This window comes from Leopardus geoffroyi, chromosome B4, assembly GCF_018350155.1.
Source record: "Leopardus geoffroyi isolate Oge1 chromosome B4, O.geoffroyi_Oge1_pat1.0, whole genome shotgun sequence".
NCBI lineage: Eukaryota > Metazoa > Chordata > Mammalia > Carnivora > Felidae > Leopardus > Leopardus geoffroyi.
The window spans coordinates 79,811,516-79,833,908 of record NC_059341.1 but is presented as its reverse complement, the minus strand read 5'-3'; the positions used below and the strand labels follow the sequence as shown (position 1 = coordinate 79,833,908).

The window sequence follows — 22,393 nt, the reverse complement described above, 5'->3', positions numbered from 1 at the left end:
AGGGCTGGAGAAACCCCGGGCTAAGTTAGAATACACGGAGGAGAGAGCGTGGGACTGGGGATCTGGATAGGTGGTTTCCTGCCTTAAGCCTCTAGCTCTGTGGCCTCGGACAAGTCACATGATCTCTGGGAACCTCAGTGCCTACTTCTCTGAGCCAAAGCCAGTAATACCCTCTGCCTCGCATAGCTCACAGGATTGTAATAGGGATCAAATGCATTAGCGCCCTGGGAACTGGGAGACATTGTCTGATGGGGAGGGATAGTCATATCAGGTGCATCGTCTTGGGTTACCCGGGTCAGCTTGACTCCCCCGCAGGCACTGCTCAGACTCTGCCAGGGGCTTTCTGCTTCCCCTTCAGGCACGTCCGCATCCCACGTTTGCTTGCAGTCCCACATCTGGCGGCCGGGGCCATCAGTCTCTCCTTTTTAGGGGCCCAAGGAAGGCCGGATTCCTCGTGTCTAAATTACACTGAGGGCCAGCCAGGGCTGTGCAGCCCTTTGCGGGGGTTTGTGTGGGGAGGTGGGGGCTCGTCATCAGATCTGGGGCTTCCGTGTGGCCTGAGAGAGCACATTCAGTATTACACTTACATATCGAGAAAATAGTAGGGCAGACGGGGCAAGAAAACCACTCTGATTGCTTTCCTAAAACAGATCTCAGAAAGTAAAACTCCCTGCCCCAGGGCTTTGTCTCTTGTAGACTCCTGTAAAGGCTGGGGAGGAGGATATAGACAAAGCAGGGCTTGGAGAGAGGATGTGGAGAGGAGAGGTGGGAGGGGATTTTTAGGGTTATTCTGGGGAGGTAGGCTTAGGAAGGGTGAGCAGCCCCTCAGCGGGGTGCCTTGGTTTCAGCTAGGATGTTTTCCTCCAGGTAGCAGCACCAAGGAGCCCAGAGAAAGCAAGTGTCCCGGCTCACAGAAGCTCCAGGTAACGTCTTGTGTAACTCAGGAAGCTGGCCCTTGCTCTGTTCACTTTGCAGCTTCTCAGGGCCCTGCAGTGATAAAGACTTCCGCCCTGTCCCTCTGGGGAGCTCCCCCCGCCCCCCCCCACACCTCCCCCCCCCCCCCCACACCCATGCCAGCTAGCCTGGAGGGCTGCCTGTCCTGGCTTTTGTCTCCCTGAGCCTCCCGCAGACAAAGGGTCTCAAACAGTGCTGTCTTTAGCTTTTTTCCACCAAGGACCCCATAGTTTTAGAGGTTGCAGAGTAAACATGCTGTATTTTAGGTAAAGTACATGCTGTATTTTAAGTTTATTTCTTTATTTTGAGAGGAGAGAGTGGGGGGTGGAGGGCAGAGGGAGAGAGAAAATCCCAAGCAGGCTCATTACTTTCAGCAGAGCCCCCATGCAGGCCTTGAACCCAGAGCCTAGTGCGGAGCGTGAACCCAGGAGGCGTGAGTTCATGACCGGAACTGAAGCCAGATGCTTAACCAACTGAGCCATCCTGGCGCCCCCTCTGTATTTTTTTTTTTTTTTTTAATGTTTATTTATTTTGAGAGAGACAGAGACAGCTTGAGCGGGGGAAGGATAGAGAGAGAGAAGGATAGAGAGAAAGAGAATCCCAAGCAGGCTCCACGCTGCCAGCTGCAGAGCCCGATGTTTGAACCCACAAACTGTGAGATCATGACCTGAGCCAAAACCAAGAGTCAGACGCTCACCCGACCGAGCCACCCAGGCACCCCATTTGTTTTTCATTTTGATTGAAGATCTTCAGGCATACCCCTTTCACTTTCCTGATTCTCCCCACTGTGATCTTCCTTGCCTGCTCAACCCAGGCCCAGGGCACTTATTACCTTCTATATGTTCACGCTATGTTATGTTTCTGATTTATTCTTGGTCTTTTGTCTCTAGGATATAGAGTTCCATGAGGATAGTAATTTTGTCTTTTTCGCTCATTGATGTATCTCTAGTACCTGGAGGAGTAGCTGGAACATAGTAGGTTGAAAGAATGGATAAAAATGCACATGTTTTTTTTCTTAGATTTTATTTTTTAAAGTAATCCCTACACCCAACATGGGGCTTGAACTCACAACCCCTAGATCAAGAGTCACACACTCTACAGACTGAGCCAGCCAGGCCCTCCAAAACTGCACATAACTTTTGACCCTTAGGCTGTTAGCGCTCTAGCATGGGGCCTGGCATAAAGTAGGCACTTCCTAAATATTCGTTAATGTGTTTCGAGCCCAGCATACCATTTTGAGACATTTGTCCTATAGATCTGCTCACACATTAGTGCATATTAGTTACAGATATTAATAGCATATTAGCTAACATTAATTGCAACCTTTTTTTTTAACGTTTATTTTTGAGAGAGAGAGAGAGAGAGAGAGACAGAGTGTGAGCGGGGGAAGGGCAGAGAGGGAGGCAGACACAGAACCGGAATCAGGCTCCAGGCTCTGAGTTGTCAGCACAGAGCCCAATGTGGGGCTCAAACTCACAAGCTGTGAGATCATGACCTCAGCCAAAGTCAGGTGCTTAAGCGACTGAGCCACCCAGGTGCCCCTAATTGCAACTTTTTGTAAAAACCAAACTACTGGCAATCAAGATGTCCATCACTAAAAGACCTGGGTTAGGTACATTTGTACTCTACACACCATAGTACCAGGCAGCTATTAAGAATAGGGTGTACAATGTACAGATTAAATAGAATAGTCCTTTGCTGGGGCACCTGGGTGGCTCAGTCGGTTAAGCGGCCGACTTCGGCTCAGGTCATGATCTCGCAGTCCGTGAGTTCGATCCCCGCGTCGGGCTCTGTGCTGACAGCTCAGAGCCCGGAGCCTGTTTCAGATTCTGTGTCTCCCTCTCTCTGACCCTCCCCTGTTCATGCTCTGTCTCTCCCTGTCTCAAAAATAAATAAAACGTTAAAAAAAATAAAAAAAAAAGTAATATTAAAAAAAAAAAGAATAGTCCTTTGCTACCAAATGTAAGTTTTTTTGTTGCTGAGACCTGAGAGAAAATCATTCTGGGGATCCTTCTAAAAAAAACGATCCCAATGGCATTCCTATACAGATACAAGAAGTTTTACGTAACATGATGTCATATTTTGTACGACATCGCTCAAAGTAGACGGAGGACTGTTTACTAAGCAAAAGGTCAAGAAAGACCTAAGTATCGTCTGTCAAATTGGTTTCTTGACCATGACTGGACATTATACAGATCACGCTTCTGATTCTTGGAAGCATTTGGAGCATGGTAATTACTCTTTGTTGCAGATTGAGAGAAGATTTATGTGATATAGACATTCAGATGCATGATGGGGAGGAAAAAAATCATCAAAATGGTTATCAAAACAGGAGAGGTGATAGAGTGCAAAGTTACTGCAATTCCCTGATTTTTCCCTCAATAGCGGATCAACAATTTCCTTTCGGAGAATGGAATATGCATGTGGATTCCATATGAAGGTAGAAGAGATTCCAAATTCACTCAACCGGGCATAAAAAGCAAGGTAGGTCTACACATACTGCTTTAGAAAGGTGTCTAAGACACACTGAGATGAAGAAGGCAGAGTTTGGGAGTCCAGGCTGCAGAGTAAAATAAAAGGAAACACATTCGTATATGTCCAGTTTAAGGGACTATTTTACAAGTGGTTGCCTCTGGAGTGGGGTAGGAAGTATTTCATTTGATTTCCTTCTTTCCTTTTGGATTCTGCGCAGGTTGCTTGTATACCTTTTTCAGTTTGAAAAGACAAATTCTCATCGACCATTCCCTCCTCATTCGGAGAAGGTGGGTCCTCAGAAGAGCCCCCCCCCCCCCGCCCATATGAACCCCCTGCGGTCAGCAGTGACTTCTGCCTGGTCAGAGATAGGACTACTGGGTCAGGGCGTTGGCACGTGTTCTGAAGACAAGCAAGGAAGACACGAAAGTGACCTCTGAATTTTTTATTGGCCTCCTGTTCCCCAAAGGGTAGCCTGCTTCTGCTGCTTCAACGCCTCAGAACTTTGGTGTCGTTGGTCTCAGACACCACTTTGCCGTCCACGATCCTGCGGGTGGTGGTCTTCTGGATGGTTTGAAAGGAGTTGCTGGTATCCAGGGCGTCACTAAGACTGTCACAGAAGACCAAGCCCCCGTTACAAACAGCTCGCAGAGTAGAAGGGAGTCAAGGAAGAGGAGGAAAAATGCCTCCTGATCCCTGCCTCTATCTCCACACTCCGTTTGGCCGCTTCCTCCAGAAAAGGGAAACCCAAAGCCAAACTCCACGTGTGCTCTAAGTACGGCTGGGGCAATACTCAGTCTGTTCTTTCTCCAGGGAGGGAGCCTCTGAAGCTCTTACTTACTCCCTTGGAGACGCAGGAGCCCGCACAGAGCACCGGGCCCAGCGCTCAGTGGACACCGATGCGCAGGGATGAGGGGGGCGGGGTGGGTTCCAAAAGCTCAGACTCTGGGGATAAGTGTATCCTGACCCCAGCTTGTGAGGGTGGGAGGAGAGCCCCATTTACCTGAAGTCCTCCCCGTCTTCCAGCAGGCGACGGTAGGTGGCGATCTCAGCCTCCAGCTTGACCTTGACATTGAGCAAGGCCTCGTACTCCTGGGCCTGCCGCTGCCCCTCTGTCCGGGTCTGGGACAGCTCTGACTCCAGGTGCAGCAGGACCCCATTGAGCTGCTCCATCTGCAAAGTGTAGCGGGCCTCCACCTCCCTCAAGCTGTTCTCGAAGCTGGCCTTCTGCAGGGGCGCAGAGAGGAGGGGGGGGTGAGCCCCGAGATGGGGTGGAGGGGGAGGGTCTCCACAAATTTTTCAGCAGAACAGTCCAAATCCCACGACCATTCATCCCTTCACTCTCGGAAAGGTCTTCGAGAACTTAGGGTGTGCCAGGTACTAGGGTCGTGGGTAGGAGCAGTGGGAAAATGCAAAGAGAAACCACCCTTTCTGAGCATAAGGGACTTAAAATGGAAGGGAGTAGGATGTGGGCTGAGATAGGACTGGGTCTGAGGCTGACAGAGGGTGGGACCAAGAGTAGTTGGGGCAGGTGATGTGAGGACTCTCACCAGGTTTCTCATCGAGTCCAGGTTGATCTCCAAGGACTGGACCGTGCGTCTCAGCTCCTTGAGGGTCTTCTCAGCTTCTGCTATCTCAGCAGTCTGGGAGGTGATCACTGTGGCGCTCTCCTCAATCTGCAGGGACAAGAGAGTCCTCAGGTCCCTCCTTCTCCGTCTGCTTCCCTTCCACACCCTCAGGCCTCTGTGCCTAGCCTGGCACCCATCCCTTCCCTTCATGCACCTGCTGGGACCAGTACTTGTCCAGCTCCTCTCGGTTCTTCTTAGCCAGCTCTTCATACTGGGCCCGGATGTCCGCCATGATCTTGCTGAGGTCCTGAGATTTGGGGGCATCCAACTCCACGGTCAACCCCGAGTTGGCAATTTGGTTTTGGAGACCCTTTACTTCCTGAAGGAGAGAGGACCAGAGTGAGGAAAGAGGGGACTCGGGGCCAGAACTCCAGGAAGGCTCCACCTCTGCAACTGTCTCTTGCAGGAGGCCTGCGGGGTCAGTTGGAGACAGGAACAGAGAAGACTCTCGGTTTTGTGCTCTGGGCGATGCCAGGTCTGGGCTTTCTACTCCAGATGGATAAAATGGCACCACTCACTATCACCCACAGGTGGTTTCTCTCTTCTCACTTTGCTCTGTCCCTGCATCCACCCCCCCTTCCACAAACCTGCTCCTCGAACGTTCTTCCAGGAAGCCCTGCCGGCTCCACCTGCTCTCACTCCCCCCTCAGCCCTCACCCCTAGTGCTAGTTGCTTCTACCTTTTGTCCTCACCTCGCTCTCTCACCCATGTCCTCTTGACCCCCTCACGCTGTCATTCAGGTGACCCACTGAGTGTGGCAGCCGTGTGATTCAGAAGAGCCCAGGCTGGGAGTTCTAGGCTTCCCTGTAAGCTACTTACAGGTGGCCCGGCCCATCTACTCCCCCACCCAGACTTGTTTGGCCCCCTGCTTGCCTCCTCATGGTTCTTCTTCATGAAGAGCAACTCTTCCTTGAGAGCCTCGATCTCTGTCTCCAGCTGCAGCCGAGTGACATTGGTGTCATCAATGACCTTGCGGAGCCCATGGATGTCACTCTCCACAGACTGGCGCATGGCCAGCTCCGTCTCATACCTGTGGGAGTGGAGGCGATCAGAGGGGCCTCATTTCTGTTCCAGAACCTTCTCGGCCCATGCCACCTAATAGCGCCCCTATGGCCATTGCAAACTATGGAGTTTGCCGTGACCTGATTTTGACTCAGCAACCTGAGTCAAGATCAGGTGCTAATCCTCTGGGCACTGTTCTTGGCACCTGGGGGACAGTATTCTTTAACTGCGTTACATGAATGAATAAACTGATGGAGCTTAACTCTCTCTTATCCACCCAGCTCCGCCCACAGCTGAAGATCCCACTGTGAGCCCCTACCTGACCCAGCCTGTAACAGACCGTTCTTGGCCCCACCCGCAGCTCCCTAGCACCCTGAGGCTTACTTGACCCTGAAGTCATCAGCAGCAAGACGGGCATTGTCAATCTGCAGAACGATGCGGGCATTGTCCACAGAATTTGCAAAGATCTGGGGGATTGTAGAGAGGTTGCTCCATAAATGGGAAATCAATGATGGGCTGAGCATGGGAAGGTGTTATGTGTCTGAGCGACACTTCCTGGTCCCGAGGAATAGCCAGAGGCTCTCCTTGAACACCTATCCCCTTCCACCTGTGTCCCTCACACTGTTCCCTCCTTTCATGGAGTCCCAAATCCCAGAGCTCCCACGGGTCTCCCACTGCCCCGTTTCTGGGGCCTCTGCTGGCCTCCCGCCCTAAAGTAACAAGTCCTCTCTCTGGCCCTCTCCTGGCATTTTTTCCCAGGTGCACCTGCTCACCTCTCCCCGGCTCCCCCCATTGGCCCCTCCCACAGGTAGGCCACCTGTTTACTCCTAGATGACTCAGCCTTAGCCACATCCGCTTAACCCTCCAACTGTCTCCATTTGGCCAGAAGCCAGAGGGTCCTTTTTATGGGGCCTTGCCTCACCTCCTTCCATGTGTCTACTTCCTCCGCAAGGCTTCCCCCCTCTCCCCTTCCCACCACCTCCTGGGAAAGGGCCTAACCATGCCCAGTCGCCAGCCACCCTTGGGGTCCCAGGGGACAGGGGGATGTATGGAAATGCAAGGCTTGCCCACACCCTACCTGGGGAGCAGGGGGCGGAGTAGTGGGCGGGGTGGCGAGGGGAAGCGGGAAGGAGTCAAGGCACCCCCACCCCTGTTAAAATTCCTATCCTTGGGGGAGGCAGGGGAGAAGCAGGGAGTGGATAACTGGAGGGTCAAACATGGCTGGGGTCGGGGGAGGCCTCCTTACCTGAGCCCTCAGCTCCTCGATGGTCTTGAAGTAGTGCCCCCAGTCTCTGACCTGAGGTCCCTTCTTTTCCAGGTGTTCCCGGATTTTGATCTCCAATCTCTGATTATCAGCCTCCAGGCTCCTCACCCTCTCCAGGTAGGAGGCCAGGCGGTCATTCAGGTCTTGCATGGTCTCCTTCTCGCCCTGCATGCCCCCGATGCCCGCCAGAGCCCCGGTCATCACGGCGGCCGTGCCCCCGGACCCCCAGCCGCTCCGGAAGCTAGAGGAGCGGGATATGGAGATCCGGGAGCCTGAGCCCCCGGCGCCTGCATAGACGCTGGCTGCACTGCTGACCGGCCGGACCCGGTGGTTGGACCCCTGCACCGAGCCCACGGACCGGTAGTTGGAGGAGAAGATGGAGTGGGTGGTGAAGCTCATGCTGTTCTAGGAGTAAGAGGAGAGGCCAGGACTCAGGCTCGGGCCACGAGGGGGGTCAAGTCCGCGACTCAAGTTATATCGCCGAGGGAGGGGGTGGGGACCGGCCCGGACAGGCCCCGCCCCCGCCACCAAGTCGCCTGGAAGCTTGGGCCACAGGTGGATCGCGGCGGGACTCCACGCCCTCCGTTCCCGCCCCCCACCCCAGCCTCCCTTCCCCCAGCCTCCTCAGCACCTTCCCGCCAACGCCATCCTCGACCCCCCCACCCCCAGAACGGGGGGGGGGGGGCGGGGGGGAGGGGAATAACCTGGACAGACCAGGGCCGCAGGTGGAGTCGGCTTTGGCGGTGTAATTTCGGGGCAGGAAATGACGTTATTACACCCCCCCCCCCCCCCCCGCCTTTCCCAGGTAGAGGAGGTCCCCGCCGGTTGCGAATTTGGGGGTTTTTAGGGGACGAGTGAGTGAAGTCGGGTGTGAATCTCTGTAACTACCTTCAGCCTGCAGCCCAAGGTCCCACCTGCAGAGGAGACCTAGGGGGGATCCCTGAGCCCCAGGAATGCTGGGGAAGAAAAGTTTGGGGCTGGAGAAGAGGAGGAGAAGCTCAATCCTGAGCCTCAGATCTGCTGTTGTACACACTCGACCCCCACCTCACTTGGTTCCCAAACACGCCCACTTGGCCCGTGTTCACTAGCACACCCTCACACTCACATCACACAGACGTGTCTCCTCAAACACCCGCAAACACATTCACTCACTGCGTGGATTCAGACCCCTGGAAACAAACTGATTCTCTGAATCCCCTCCCTCTTGCACCTCTCCCCTCCACTCCCTGCCTTGGAAGCCTGCCCTCAGTGGGACACTTTGTGATTTAAACAAGGGACACTCTTCCCTTCTAAACATCTGTGTGTCAGCCTTCCCCGCACCCTCGGGTAAACAAATACTTCCTGAGCGCTTTACAGTTCAATAAATATTTGTTGGGCCCCTATTGTGTGTCAGAGCCTGCTCTAGTCGCTGCCGAGAGGACCGCAGTGTAACAGACACTTGAAATCCCTCCTGAAGATTGTAATGTGTCCACATGATGCAGAGTCTAAGAGGACGGACGTGCACGCCTAGAAATATTCCAGCTGAGTGAGACTCAGTCATTCTGGCCAGCCCTCTCCCCGTCCTTACTAGGATTTTTCTGCAGGTACTCTCTTCCCCGCCCTCCTCCCTTCAAAAGGCTCTCTGGATCCCAAGCTGGTCCCCTGGGGGCTGCCTCCTCCAGGAAGCTCTCCTCAGGACCTGGGTCAAAAGGATGGATCTTTGCTCTGTCTGCACTGCTCCCTGCACCAGGGGGATGGGGCAGATGGCCACTCCCCTGCTGAACGAACTGGGGGAATCCTGAGGTACAGGGCCTTCGAGTCTGTCACCGTCAGCAGCTTGTTTGTCCGGCAGGGCCTGGCATTATACGCTTGTCTGTGCTCTTTGGTCTGGAGTGGACCTATTGATTTTAATCAAGCTGCCAGCTGAACTGAGATGGGGGCAGACCGGAGGTAGGCCTGGGAGAGAAAGAGGTATAGTTGGGCCAGTGGACCTGCCAGAGGGGAGACACGGCTTAGATGGGGGACTTGGCCCTGGATTCTCCCAGGCCTGCCGCTTTCTGGTGGGGAAAGCCTCACAGAGCTCGGTGGGAGCCGGCCAGGGGCAGATAAGGGCCTGCCGAAGGCCAAAAGGCGAATGGATGCAAAAAGCAGACAAAGGAGTGCCTCCTCGTTTTTTTTTGCATGGCAGGTTTCTGGGAGATGAGAGGCGCCAGCCAGACAAAGGGGTTTCTTTCTCCTGTTTTCACCTTCGTGTTCCCCGCTAGGTTCCAGAATTGTCATGTGACGCAGGATTGCACAATAGGATACGTAGGTTATACATGCGATGTATTGCCTTTGCTATTTTTGCAAAGCTTTAAGTCAGCTGATTTGGGCTCCTGGCTAGCTGTGTGACCTTGGGGAAGTCAGTTCACTCTGAACTTCAGTTTCTTCACCTGTAAGGGGAGAATAATAAAGTCTGTCCAGTCTATCCCCTTGGGTGGCAGTGGATGTGAATGTCTATTATCACTCATTCATTGAACAAATACTTGTTACTTACTGCAGAGTAAGTCTTTAACACATCCAGGAAGGCAGAGGTGGAGGGAGAGGGGGGGTCAATTTAAATGTAAAGATGGTTCAATGCTATGAGGTCTAAGTCACTTAAGACCCCTGGGGGACTTTGAATTCCATCGGGGATCAAGCCCAGATCCCCAGATTCTTATCCAAACTCCTTCCCAGGTGCTTCTCTGATCCCTGACCCATTCCAACTGCTCAGGACCCTTTGGGGCCTGGGGAGGCTCAGTCTAGTACAGGAGGGGAGAGCTGCCAGCTGGGTCTTATCTCCCATAGCTGATGTCAGTGGCCACATTCCTGACCTCTTGCAGCATCGGGCAAATACCAACCTCAGCCTTCTAGCACCGGCCTGCCCTTTTCCACCACTTCCAGCTTGCTCTGTGATTCAGGGCCTTTTCACTCAGTTAGAGAGCTTGGGGGGAGGGCTGGGGGGAAAGGGGCAGGAGGGAAGAGTTTCAGTCTCCAGATTCCCAGCACTGCGGGTCTGGGGTAGCATGAGCGGCAAGATGGAAAGGGGAGTAGGTGTCTCTGAGGCCAGTCCTGGGAGATGCAGGAGAAGGAGATGCCCTGGTGAGAGGTTTCTGGAACAAAGACAGAGGGCTTGCAGAGTGCAGAGACCCAGCAGAGGGGGCTCCTGGGGGAGGGGAGAGGGTTTCCTGCCCCTCCATTGGGCCCCACATTCTGGTGTCCTGCTGAGGAGTGGGGAACCTAAGAAGCAGGTGTTTTTTTTTTCTTTTCCTGAGAAGCAGTTTTTTTTTTTCTTCCTCCCCCCCCCCCCCCCAGAAGCAGGTTTAACTCCTGAGTAAGCTCAGCGATGACCTTCGATAAGGAGGTCAGCCCTTTCCTCCCCATTCCCACATTCTCTGTCCGAGGGAGGGTGGAACCGGCAGCCCCGGGGTGGGGGGAGGGGGGGACGACTAGATGGTGGGGGGTAGGGGGCAGGGAGGGTCATGGGGGCCTGCAGTCCTTCAGGCTTGGCTTCATCATTTAGGCTGGAAATTTCCTACTTGGGGCCCCAAGGAGGGAGGTGTTTAGGAGACCGACTGAGGTGTAAGGGTGGGGGTCTGTAGCCCAGACAGGGAGGGAATGGTGCCCATCATCTTCTGGAAGGATTGAGGAGGACCTCAGAAAGGACTTCCCATAGGTGTGAGTGCATGTTGGAGGAAAGGAGAGGCCTCTGTGGTGGGGGAGGTTGGAGGCAGTAAGGTGGGTGACAGCCTGACCTGGGAGGCTCCCTTCAGCTCTCCTCACTGCCTCGAGGGCCCAGGGCTGCTGAGCTCAGGCCAGAGCCTCAGGGAAAGAAGTGTGGGGGTAGAGTGGGACTCCCTCACCCCTCGCCCTGCATCTGGCATGTAAGGGGGGCTCTGTAGAAGATTTTTATTTAAACAATTAATGAAAGGGCAGGGGTGGGGCTGGGAGAGTCTGGGTAGGCGGCGGAAGCAGGGAGGAGGATGGGGGGTTGCAGCCGGGGTGGATGCAGGACTGGATCTGACTCTCTCGAGACTTTGAGACTTTTCTGGAGGTGTCCCTAGTCCCATTTGGCGGCCCTGGCGCTGCCTGTCTGGTGTGGAGTCAGGGATGGTTTCTGAAGGCTCAGGCCAGGCCCGTCTTCCCAAGGCTGGGAGGGTCAAAGGATGCCCTGACACTTTCAGATCATTGCTTTGGCTGGGTTTGTACCCGAGGGGTTATTCCCCATGGAAAAGGAAGGAAAAAGCAGCACGGAGGGGCATGTGGGCCCAGGAACCTCCAGTGCGGAAGCTCAGGAAAGAGTCCTGGCAAGCTGGCTCTTCTCTGAGTCCCCTTAGACCCTGGGCCCTCCTGCAGCCTTTTCTGGCAAAGTCCGTGACCTTATGACCTCTTTCTCTTCTGACCCAGCTGCTCCTGGTCTCTCTTCAGGTGCAACCCCACTGCACAAAACTGCAAAAAGACAGCCTCGTCCTTGTCTCCTTGACCTGTGCACGGACCGACCTGCACAGCCAGGTGTGGTGGCTCTGTCTGGAGCCACCCGCCTGGGAGGATTTGGGGAAAACTCTGGCACAGATGAGATGGCCTATGGAAAAAGATCGGACCAAAGTGGACAGAGGCCTAAGGCAAGAAGATGGGGAAGAGACAGAGGGAAGGAGAAGAGAGAGGGGAGGGGACCCAGGCTCCTGCCAGTTCCCAAGAAAAGACCACGAGAGAGGGGTCAGGAAAGCCAAGGAGAAGGAGTTTCAAGGAGAAGCAGTCCACGCGGCAGATACAAAGAGTGATCACAGAGGCTGAGGACAAGAAGGGCACGCCCAGAAAGTGGTGGAGACCGAAGGCAGGTGGCGGAAGGCTGAGGAGTGAGTGGTTAGTGACGCGGTGGAGGCGGAGCGTTAGACTTCTCTCTCAAGGACTTTGTTGGGGAGGGAAAGGAGAAAATGGGGGGACACGCTATGGTAGGTCGTGAGGTTGCTGGAAGCCTTCCCTGGGATGGTGCAGTTCAGCAAGGCTGCTCAATGGTTACACGAGCAGTAACAATAAAGTGTGGCTGGTGCCGTGCGAGGGCAAGGCCAGGAACGATGGGAGCACGGAGGAGCAGCTGCTAACCTAGCCTGAGATCCTGTGGGAAGTGACATCTAGGCTGGAAGCTGAAAGGGAATAGTGCTTATGGGTGGCAGAGCTGGGACTTGCCATGCGTCGCCTCTACATACTCTTGCCTCTCTACCAGTGGGTAGTGGGGACACAGGCAGAGGAGACTGCACCCTATGCAGTGGGATTCAAGGCCTCCCCACCAGGTGTGAATAGTTGGGGGTCCCAGCGGAAGTGACACAGCACAGCTCTGTGATGATCTCTCTCCTGGGGGATCGCTCACTGAGAGATGAGAGGGAAAGAAGGGTGGGTACTCAGGGGCAGAGGGTCTAGGCAGACTTTGGGCTGGATTGAGTGGGGAAGCAAAGGCATCCAGGAGACCTCCATGGAGGAGGAGGAGTCCAGGGACTGGGAGTTGACAAGACCGATGGCAGCAGTTAGGTAGGAAACAAGGGAGCGTGAGACATGGAATGTCAGAGAGGTGTTCTCAGAGTTTGGGTCAGAGCAGATGATGGCATTGGAGGGTGGCTGAAAATCAAGAATCTCAAGGAAGAGAGAGGATGGAGAGAGAGCATAGGTTTTGGAATCAGACAGATCTGAGCTTGTGCCCTAGCTTTGCTGTTTGCCTCTGAGTGACCTTGATCACCCCATGGGATTACAGGATCACGATCTTGGGATAACGTGGGGTTAGTAAGCTTCTCTGAGCTTCGGTTTCCTCATCTGTTGCTGCAGGAATCAAATGTGCCTGGTAAGGTCTGGAGCACAGCCGGTGTTTTTCAAGAGTGCTCCCGTGGGGGCACCAGGGGGGCTCAGTCGGTGAAGCCTCTGACTCTTGATTTCATCTCAGGTCACAATCTCTAAGTTCGTGAGTTTGAGCCCCACGTCAGGCTCTGTGCTTACAGTGCAGAACCTGCTTGGGATTCTCTTTCTCCCTTCTCTCTGTGTCCCTACCGCGCACATTCTCTCTCTCTCTCTCAAAATAAATACATAAACTTAAAAAAATTAAGAAAAGAAAAAAAGAGTGCTCCCTTGCCTCCTTCTCCTGGAAGAACCATCACCATGGACCTTCAAGCCTCCAGTTTGGTTCACTTCCACAGTGAGCTGATTATTATTCAGTTCCTCTAATAATAATCAGGGAGATCATTATTAGAGGGGAGAGATCATTATTAGAGGGAGCAGATCATTGAAGAAACAAAATACAGTGTGATGGGTGCTATGAAAAGTTCCAAAGTACTATCAGAGGAGAGAGTACCTCATCCATCAACTCTTTTTTTTTTTTTTTAAGAGAGAGAGAGAGAGAGAGAGAGAGAGAGAGAGAGAGAGAGAGAACGAGTGGGAGAAAGGCAGAGGGAGAGGGAGAGGGAGAGAATCTTAAACAGGCTCCAGGCTCATCACAGAGCCCAACACAGGGCTCGATCCCATGACCCTGGGATCATGACCTGAGCCGAAATCAAGAGTCAGACACACAACCGACTGAACCACCCAGGTACCCCAATACATCAACTATTTGTAAGGCACCTACTATCTGCCAGGCATGTTCTAGGCTTTGAGGACACAGTAAAGAAAAGATAGATAAGCTTTCTGCTCTCATGAGTGTATATCCTTGGTGTTGAAGGATTGGGGTCATGGAGAACCTCATGGAGAAGGGAGTGCTTGGACAGGGCTTCAGAAAATGAATAAAAACTTGCTAGGAAGAAGCTCCTGGGTGGCTCAGTCGGTTAAGCGTCCAACTCTTGACTGCAGCTCAGGTCATGATCATATATAATCATGGGAGTGAGCCCCACCTTGGGCTCAGCGCAGAGCCTGATTGGAATTCTCTCTCTGCACCCCCCCCCCACTTGTTCTCTCAAAAAAAAAAAGCTTTCTCTCTCTCTCTCTCAAAAAAAAAAAAAAAGCTTTCTAGAGAGACCAGGGGATCAAGGAGAAGGCTTTCCAGATCGAATGGGCACTATGACCTGTTATGGCACCTAACACAGTAGCCTCTTCTGAGTTCCAAGTCTGTGTCTCCTGCTGGTCAGTGGATATTACTCCCTTTTGGAGCTTTCAAAGTAATCTTAAACATATCAGACCTGGGGTGCCTGGCTGGCTCAGTCCGTGGAGCATATGACTCTTGATCTTGGGGTTGCGAGTTCAAGCCCCACAGTGGGCATGGAGATTGCTTAAAAACAAAACAAAACAAAACAAAACAAAACACACCACAAACTTATCAGATCTAAGACTGAACCTATAATCTTTCTGCGTCTGTTTTTTTTCCTGCTTTTTAACAATTCAGATTTTTTTTAGGTATAATTTGCATAGGGTAACCTTCACTTTTTTTAGGTATAGAATTCCTCAGTTTCTTTTTTTAATGTTTTATTTATTTTTGAGAGAGAGACAGAGTACAAGTGGGGGAGGAGCAGAGAGAGAGGGGGAGACACAGAATCTGAAGGAGGCTCCAGGCTCTGAGCTGTCAGCACAGAGCCCAATGCGGGGCTTGAACCCACAAACTGTGAGATCATGACCTGAGCTGAAGTCAGACGTTCAACCAACTGAACCACCCAGGCGCCCCTTAGAATTCCTTAGGTTTTGACAGATGGATACAGTTGTAAAACTGCCACCATAAATCAAGGCATAAAACATTTTAATCACTTCAAAATGTCCCACTGTGTTCATTTATAGTTTATGTCCCTGACCCAACCCGCAGCGTTGGCAACCACTGATCTGTTCTCTGTCCCTATAATTTTTCCTTTCTCAGAATGCCCTATAAATTGAATCATACAGCATGTAGCCTTTTGTCTCTGGCTTCCTTCACTTGAAACAATGCTTTCGTGACTCATCCATGTTATTGCACCTATCACTGGTTTGTTCCTTTTTACTGCTGTATAGTATTCCACCATATGGAGGTCTTATCATTTGGTTATCCATTCACCATCCACCTGGATATTTAACCTGTTTCCAGTTTTTAAAGTGAATTATGAATAAAGCTGTTATAAACATTGATGTAGAGGTCTTTGTGTGGATATGTTTTCATTTCTCTTGGGTAAAATACCCAGGAATGGAATGGCAGGTTGTATAATAAGTGTGTGTTTAACTTTGTGAGGAAATGCCAAATTGTTTTCTAAAATAGCTCTATCATTTTGCATTCCTGCCAGTAATGCATGAGAGTTTCAGTTGCTTTGGATCCTTTATACATTTCGTATCTTCTGTCCTTTTTTTTTTTTTTTTTTTTTTTTTTTTAAATAATGATAGCTTTTCTCCTAGGTGCATAGTGGTATTTCACTGTGGTTTTAATTTGTATTTCCTAATGACCAATGATGTTGAGCATTTTTTGTGGGTTTCTGTTGCTATCTGTATTTCTTCTTTGATTAAGTGTCTATTCAAGTCTTTTCCCCATTAAAATTTTGGGTTGTCTGGGGTTTTTTTATTTTTAAAATGTGAGACTTTTTTTTATAGGTCTGGATTTACAACCTTCATCATCTATGTGATTTACAGCGATTTTCTCTCAATCTACAGTTGCCTTTCCATTCTCTTGGCCATGTCTTTTGAAAAGAAATTGTTAACTTTGAAAAAGTCCAATTTATCAGGTTTTTATTTTATGAATCATGGTTTGGTGCTGTATTTGAGAAGTCTTTGCCTATCTGAAAGTCACAAAGATCTTTCTTATCTTTTTTTCCCGAGAGTTCTATGGTTTTAGGTTTCACATATTGGCCTGTGATTCATTTGAGTTAATGTGTTTGGCAAAATATTTTCTCCTAATCTGTGGCTTATCTTTGTATTTTTTTAACAATGTTATTAGAACAGTTGAAGTTTTAACTTTGCTAAAATTTCATTATCAAGTTTTTCTTGTAAGGTATGTGCTTTCTGTGTTCAATCTAAGAAATCTTTACCTAACCCAGGATCTCTAAGATTTTTTTTCTTATTTTTTCTTCTAGAAGTTGTATAGTTTTCTGTTTTCTTTTTTTTTAAAAAAATGTTTATTTTTGAGAGAGAGAGAGAGAAAGCGTGAGCAGGGGAGGGGCAGAGAGAGAAGAAGACACAGAATCTGAAGCAGGCTCCAGGCTCTGAGCTGTCAGCACAGAGCCTGACACTGGGCTCAAACTCACGAACTGCGAGATCAAGACCTTAGCCAAAGTCAGATGCTTAACTGACTGGGCCACCCAGGCGCCCTTGGGTTTTATGTTTTGTGTTGATTCTTGTCTATGGTGTGAAGTATGGGTTAAAGTTCATTTTTTTCTTTGCACAAGGATGTCCAATTGTCCTAGCACTATTGGTTGAAAAGACGATCCTTTCTCCAATAATTTACCTTGGCACCATTATGTGAGTCTCTTTCTGGACTGTCTTATGTTCTGTTAATGTATACATCTATACCTATGCTGATATGTCACCGCTGTAACTTTATGGCAAATCTTGAGACTGGGAAGTGTGAGTCCAATTTTCTTTTTCTTTTTCTTTTTCAAAATTGTTTTAGCTATTCTAGGCCCTGTGCCTTTTTGTATACATTTTTAGAATAGTTTTGTCACTTTTTTTTTTTTTTAATTTTTTTTTCAACGTTTATTTATTTTTGGGACAGAGAGAGACAGAGCATGAACGGGGGAGGGGCAGAGAGAGAGGGAGACACAGAATCGGAAACAGGCTCCAGGCTCCGAGCCGTCAGCCCAGAGCCCGACGCGGGGCTCGAACTCACGGACCGCGAGATCGTGACCTGAGCTGAAGTCGGACGCTTAACCGACTGCGCCACCCAGGCGCCCCAGTTTTGTCACTTTTTAACTGAAGGTTTACTCATATTGTGATTGGGACTGCATTAAACTTACAGATCAATTCAGAGAGAATTAGCATCGTAACAATATTGAGTCTTTCAGTCCATGAACTTGGTATATCTCTCCATTCATATAGGTCTTCTTTAATTTCTCTCATTAATGTTTTGTGGCTTTCAGCACAAAAATCTTGTACATTTTTTTGATTGAAAGGCATTTTATGTTTTAAATCTGATTATAAATGACATTGTGCTTTCAATTTCAATTTCCGATTGATGATTGCTAGTATATAAAAATATAACTGATTTTATTTTATTTTTTTATTTATTTGTTTTTTAATTTTTTTTCTTAATGTTTTTTATTTATTTTTGAGACAGAGAGAGACAGAGCATGAGCGGGGAAGGCGCAGAGAGAGAGGGAGACACAGAATCCGAAGCAGGCTCCAGGCTCTGAGCCGTCAGCACAGAGCCCGATGCGGGGCTCGAACTCACAGACTGTGAGATCATGACCTGAGCCGAAGCCGGACGCTCAACCGACTGAGCCACCCAGGCGCCCCAAAAATGTAACTGATTTTAAACTTTTGGTCATTTATCCTGCAAACTTGCTAAATTCTTTTATTAGTTCTGGTGGCCTTTTGTATATTCTTTGGGATTTTCTCCGTAGAATATGATTTCATTTGTAGATGAAGAAAGCTTCATTTCTTCTTTTCTGATCTGTATGCCTTTTATTTATTTTTCTTGACTCATTGCACTTGCTACCGTCTCCAGTACAATGTTGAATAAAAGTGGTGAGAGATAATATCTGGAACATGTTGTACTCCTGCTTACCCAGGGCCTTTGCACACGCAATGCCCTATATCTAGATCATTCTCTTCCCTTACTGCAGCCTTTTCTATTAACTTATCCTTCATATTTCAGGTCAAGTATTGCTTCTTCAAGGAAGTTTCCTTAACTTCTTCAAATTTAGGCCATGTTCTTTTGTAATATACTCTTATAGGATCATGTTTCTTTCATTAAAATAATTTATAGCAGTTTATTTTATATCCTCATTAATGTGATTACTAGGTTATTATCTTTCTCTCTAACTAGATTGTAAGCTCCAAGGGACGTGTCTGTTTTGCTCATCATTGTGTTTTTAGTGCCTGCACTTATTAGGTGAGCAATAGATATGTGTTAACTATATGGGGAGCCAATAGGTAGCAGAGAAAAGTAAGAGGCAGAAGATGAAGTGGGAATGGTGGGTGAGTGCCAGGTCAAAGAGGACCTCCATGTCCCTGGGGAACATGTTATGAATGCAGGTGTCCAAGTGGCACCCCCACCCCCCACGCCTGCAGAATAATACTCTTTGGTATTGGGGTCTGGGCCTCCATTTATAACAAGTTCCCCAGGGATGCACCAAAGGCTGTGGGCTACTGTTTCAGGATCTGGAAAGACATTGAAGCTTGAGGCAGGTAAGTGTTGTGATCATTTTGCATTTTGGCAAGACTATTCCAGCTGGATGTCTTAGAAACGTATGAAGGGTCAAGACTGGGGATTACTACAGTCATCTAGGCAAGTGATAATGAATGCCTGAACTAAGGGAAAATGAGTGGAAACACAGGGAAGAAAATAGATTCAAGGAACATTTAGAAGTTAGAGTTGGCAGGCCGTGGCATCTACTGGATGTATGGGGAAGGAAGAAGTACGAATACCAACAATAATAACTAACAGTTATTGAGAACCTATGATGTGCTGGGCACAGTTCTACATGCTTTACACAAATCGCATTAGTTAGCTTTATAACAACCATATGAGGCAGATGATAGTACCTTCCCCGGGACTTTAGGTGACTGCTAGATTTCTGGCTTGGGAAGGGGTGATGCTGTCCATCAGATGAGAATAATGAGAGGAAGTGAGGCTAGGCGGGTAGCGTTATATAATGACTTCAGCTTGGAACCTCCTGATTTTGAGACTTGGGTGAGACATCCAGGTGGTGACTGGAAGGAAACACAGTTCTGCAGCTCTCTTGGGAGTCTGGGAGCCAACATCCTGGAGTGGATGGGATTGGCCGGAGGAAAAGAGCTTGAGGCCAAGGCTCACGGTCTGGCCTCTGTGGGTAGATTTCCTGAGTACATGGGCCTCTTGGATTAGATTGGAGATGCTGGCAATCTGTAATCATGCCAAATGAGTACGTGGTCCATCAAAGAGATAAAGGACCCCGGATACGAGTCGTGGGCAGATAAAGAGGATTCAAGAATGAAGATTGGAAAGGAATGGCCTGAGAGATAGTAAGAAATTTAGAAGGAGATGTCAGGAGGCCAAGGAAGTAGTCTTTTAAGAACCATGGAGTGGTCACTGGTGTCCAGTCCAAAATTCTAGGGAGGTCAGATAAGAGGAAACTTGAAAAGAGTCCACCAAATGCAGCTATTAATTGATCGTTAGTGTTTTTAATGATTTCCACGGCTGGTGGCTGGGGGAAGTGGGCAGGGTAAAGCGAGAACCGAGAATGAATATGGCCTCTTCGTTTGGGAAACTTAGGTGTAGACAGAGAGGCGTCAGGGGTCAAGGATAATTTCCCTCCCCTCTCCCCTTTCTTCTTTTCTTCCTTTCTTTCTTTTTTTAAGGAGGAAAGGGCTTGCATATGGATACAGGAAGAGGGGAGAAATCCGTGGCAGTGGGGGTAGCAGGATCGAGAGAGGGGCCACTTGACGGAGAAAGTGGCCTGAGTGCAGGAAGTGCCACCTGCAGGAAGGAGTGAAGGCTGGGGGTGAATCCAGATAACAGGCAAGGGAGGCATTAAGGTGGTGCCAGCCATGGAAGTCCTTTCGGGAGCCCCCCCTTTAGGAGTCTGGTGCCTGGCAGAGGGCGGGGCATGATGTCTCCAGATGAGGAGACACCCTCTTCTGCTCTGAAGACTTCGTGGCGTTTTCCTTGGTCTGGGACACTCTCCTCCTCCTGCTCTGCCTTGTCTTCCTCCAGGAAGTCTTCCCGGATTGACACCCCCACTCCGCCTCTCCCAGCGGCTGGCTCAGGTCCTCGTTCCTTCTTTGCTCCAGCACAGAGGCAAAGAGCTCCCCCTGCTTCAGTATCTGTCTGTGTGTGTCTGGTCTCTGGAGAGAAAGCACCCAGAAAGGGGAGGGGTGGGATGAGGACATATGTGTATCTGTAAAACGGGTAGCTTCTCTCTCAGGACTGCCCTCTCCTCAGTTCTCAGGATGAGCTCAGGCCACAAGGGGGCTGGCATGGTCTGGGCAGCCCGCCCAGTTGGCAGGCTGGCAGCCAGGCCCCTACTCTGCCTGGGACCTTTGCTCCCTGCTCTGATGGCCCTGGCCTCCGTTGCCATGGCGGCCCCTTAGTTTGGGGGTAAACAGAGCTCTTCCTCCTCCTCTTGTCCAGTTCACTGACACTCGAGTGTCTCTCCAGGGACGGGCTGGAATTTCAAGTGTGCAGGCACCCCCCCTGCCCCACTTGGGGAAGGCACAAGGTGATGAGTCACAGAATTTAGGCCTCTTTCTGCCCCCTCACTGTTATCTCACTGCCCCTGCTGCTCCCTTCTTGCCCAGCCTGTGTCCCGCTGGAATTGCAGAGGGATGGAGATAAGGACTGAGACTCATTTGGCCTATCAGACTGGGCGGTGGGTGTAGGGACGAACCTTTCTATCCTGGATTCCCTCCTTCAGGCTGTTTCCAGGCTATGGAGGCCTTCCTGAGGCCCATCCACTCCCTGGTATCAGTGAGAATAATCGGGGCTTCTCTTCTTCCTTATCTTCTGGATCCTTGGGGCCCAGAGTGAAGGAGAGGAGAAGATAGAAAAAAGGAACGTGGGAGAGAGGAAAATGGGGATCACAGTGGTGAAGACTCACCCAGGTAGAATAGAATCATAGAACCATTCATTCATTCATTCATTCATGTCATGAATCAAACCGCTTTTTGTGCTGAGTACCAAGGGAAACAGAAACATGTGTAAGACATGACCCTGCTTTTTTTTTTTTTTTAATTTTTTTTTTTTAACGTTTATTTATTTTTGAGACAGAGAGAGACAGAGCATGAACGGGGGAGGGGCAAAGAGAGAGGGAGACTCAGAATTGGAAACAGGCTCCAGGCTCTGAGCCATCAGCCCAGAGCCCGACGCGGGGCTCAAACTCACGGACTGCGAGATCGTGACCTGAGCTGAAGTCGGACGCCCAACCGACTGAGCCACCCAGGTGCCCCGACACGACCCTGCTTTTAAGGTAAGTGACTTGGTGCTGACGTGAGGGCCCTCTACTTGGCATTTGGGGGATTCTGTTTTATGCCCCAATTACCAGCTGCTGGGCAAGTAACTTCTCTGAGCCTTGGGTTCCTCATCTGTGAGGAAGGATAATGACACTGATCCCCCAAGGTCATTGGGAGGACCAAACGAGACAAATATGCAAGACTGCCTCCTTAGCTGATGTTCAAGGCATGTTAGATGCCTGCGGATCAGGTTTACAACCAGGGAGGTGTTTGGGCAAGGGTAACCCAGCCCAGGGGTGTAACAAAGGCTGGTTTTGGGGGTCTCTCTGGGAGTGCCAACTCCCAGAGGTGGCGTGATAGGGGCAGGCTGTGTGGGCAGGTGCCTGGTGTGTGGTTTTCATTCAGTAAATGTTTGCAGAATGAGTGGGGTGTGCGGGAGCCAGGGCCTGCAGGAAGGGTAAGGTTTCAGCAGGTGCAAATGGTAGGGAGGTGTTGTGGGAGGGAAGGGCACAGCCCTGGGGCTGGGGCAGGGAGGCAGCTAGTGCCAGGCGGGGAAGGCTCAGCTCAACCAGAGGAGGAGTTTGACCTTTCCCGAAGGCAATGGGAAGCCCTGAGCTGGGGAGTGACAACACTGTAAGTGGTGTTTATAGAGGATCAATCTGGCTGGGCATGGTGAGAGGACGTTTCAGAGCAAAGCCACTTGGGGAGGTGGAGGGGCACAGGGACAGAGGGGTGGAGGGAGAATGCGTACGTGTCAGAGCTTCAGGGCAGGTAATAGTGTCATCTCCCCCTCCAGTCTGCAGCGGGGCCCTTCACCCCAGCACGTCTCCAGGGCCCATCTCAGCTGCCTGCAAGAAGGAGGAGGGAACATCACAAGAAGGTGGAGAATTTCTCAGGAACCCAGAGAGCCAAAGAACACTGCCTCCTTTCTCCTCGCCCCTCCTAGGGACTCAGAGCCCAGCTCAGAGTAAGGGGGTGGGGGGAGAAGACCAGGATTGGAGCTGAGACCTGGGTCCTTTGGTTTTCTGGGTCCTGCTCCTGTCCTCTAAGAGGAAGAGTGATTCAA

At 50.5% G+C, this 22,393-nt stretch overlaps 1 protein-coding gene and 2 long non-coding RNA genes across 3 annotated transcripts; 2 read left to right on the top strand and 1 right to left on the bottom strand.

Annotated features, from left to right (window-relative positions):
- Positions 1 to 865: 865 nt before the first annotated feature.
- LOC123590649 lies at positions 866 to 3,767 on the top strand. The gene is made up of 3 exons (XR_006708896.1): positions 866 to 923; positions 3,340 to 3,438; positions 3,647 to 3,767. It is a non-coding gene; the product is annotated as an uncharacterized LOC123590649 (long non-coding RNA).
- An 89-nt stretch (positions 3,768 to 3,856) lies between these two features.
- KRT18 (keratin 18) lies at positions 3,857 to 7,823 on the bottom strand. The gene is made up of 7 exons (XM_045464038.1): positions 7,303 to 7,823; positions 6,441 to 6,523; positions 5,928 to 6,084; positions 5,209 to 5,373; positions 4,977 to 5,102; positions 4,430 to 4,653; positions 3,857 to 4,036 (listed from the first exon to the last, which is right to left on the bottom strand). Exons 1-7 carry the CDS (start codon positions 7,717 to 7,719, stop codon positions 3,916 to 3,918), a joined length of 1,293 nt encoding a protein of 430 aa, XP_045319994.1. The 5' UTR covers positions 7,720 to 7,823; the 3' UTR covers positions 3,857 to 3,915.
- A 13,474-nt stretch (positions 7,824 to 21,297) lies between these two features.
- LOC123591379 lies at positions 21,298 to 22,393 on the top strand. The gene is made up of 2 exons (XR_006709288.1): positions 21,298 to 21,344; positions 22,124 to 22,393. It is a non-coding gene; the product is annotated as an uncharacterized LOC123591379 (long non-coding RNA).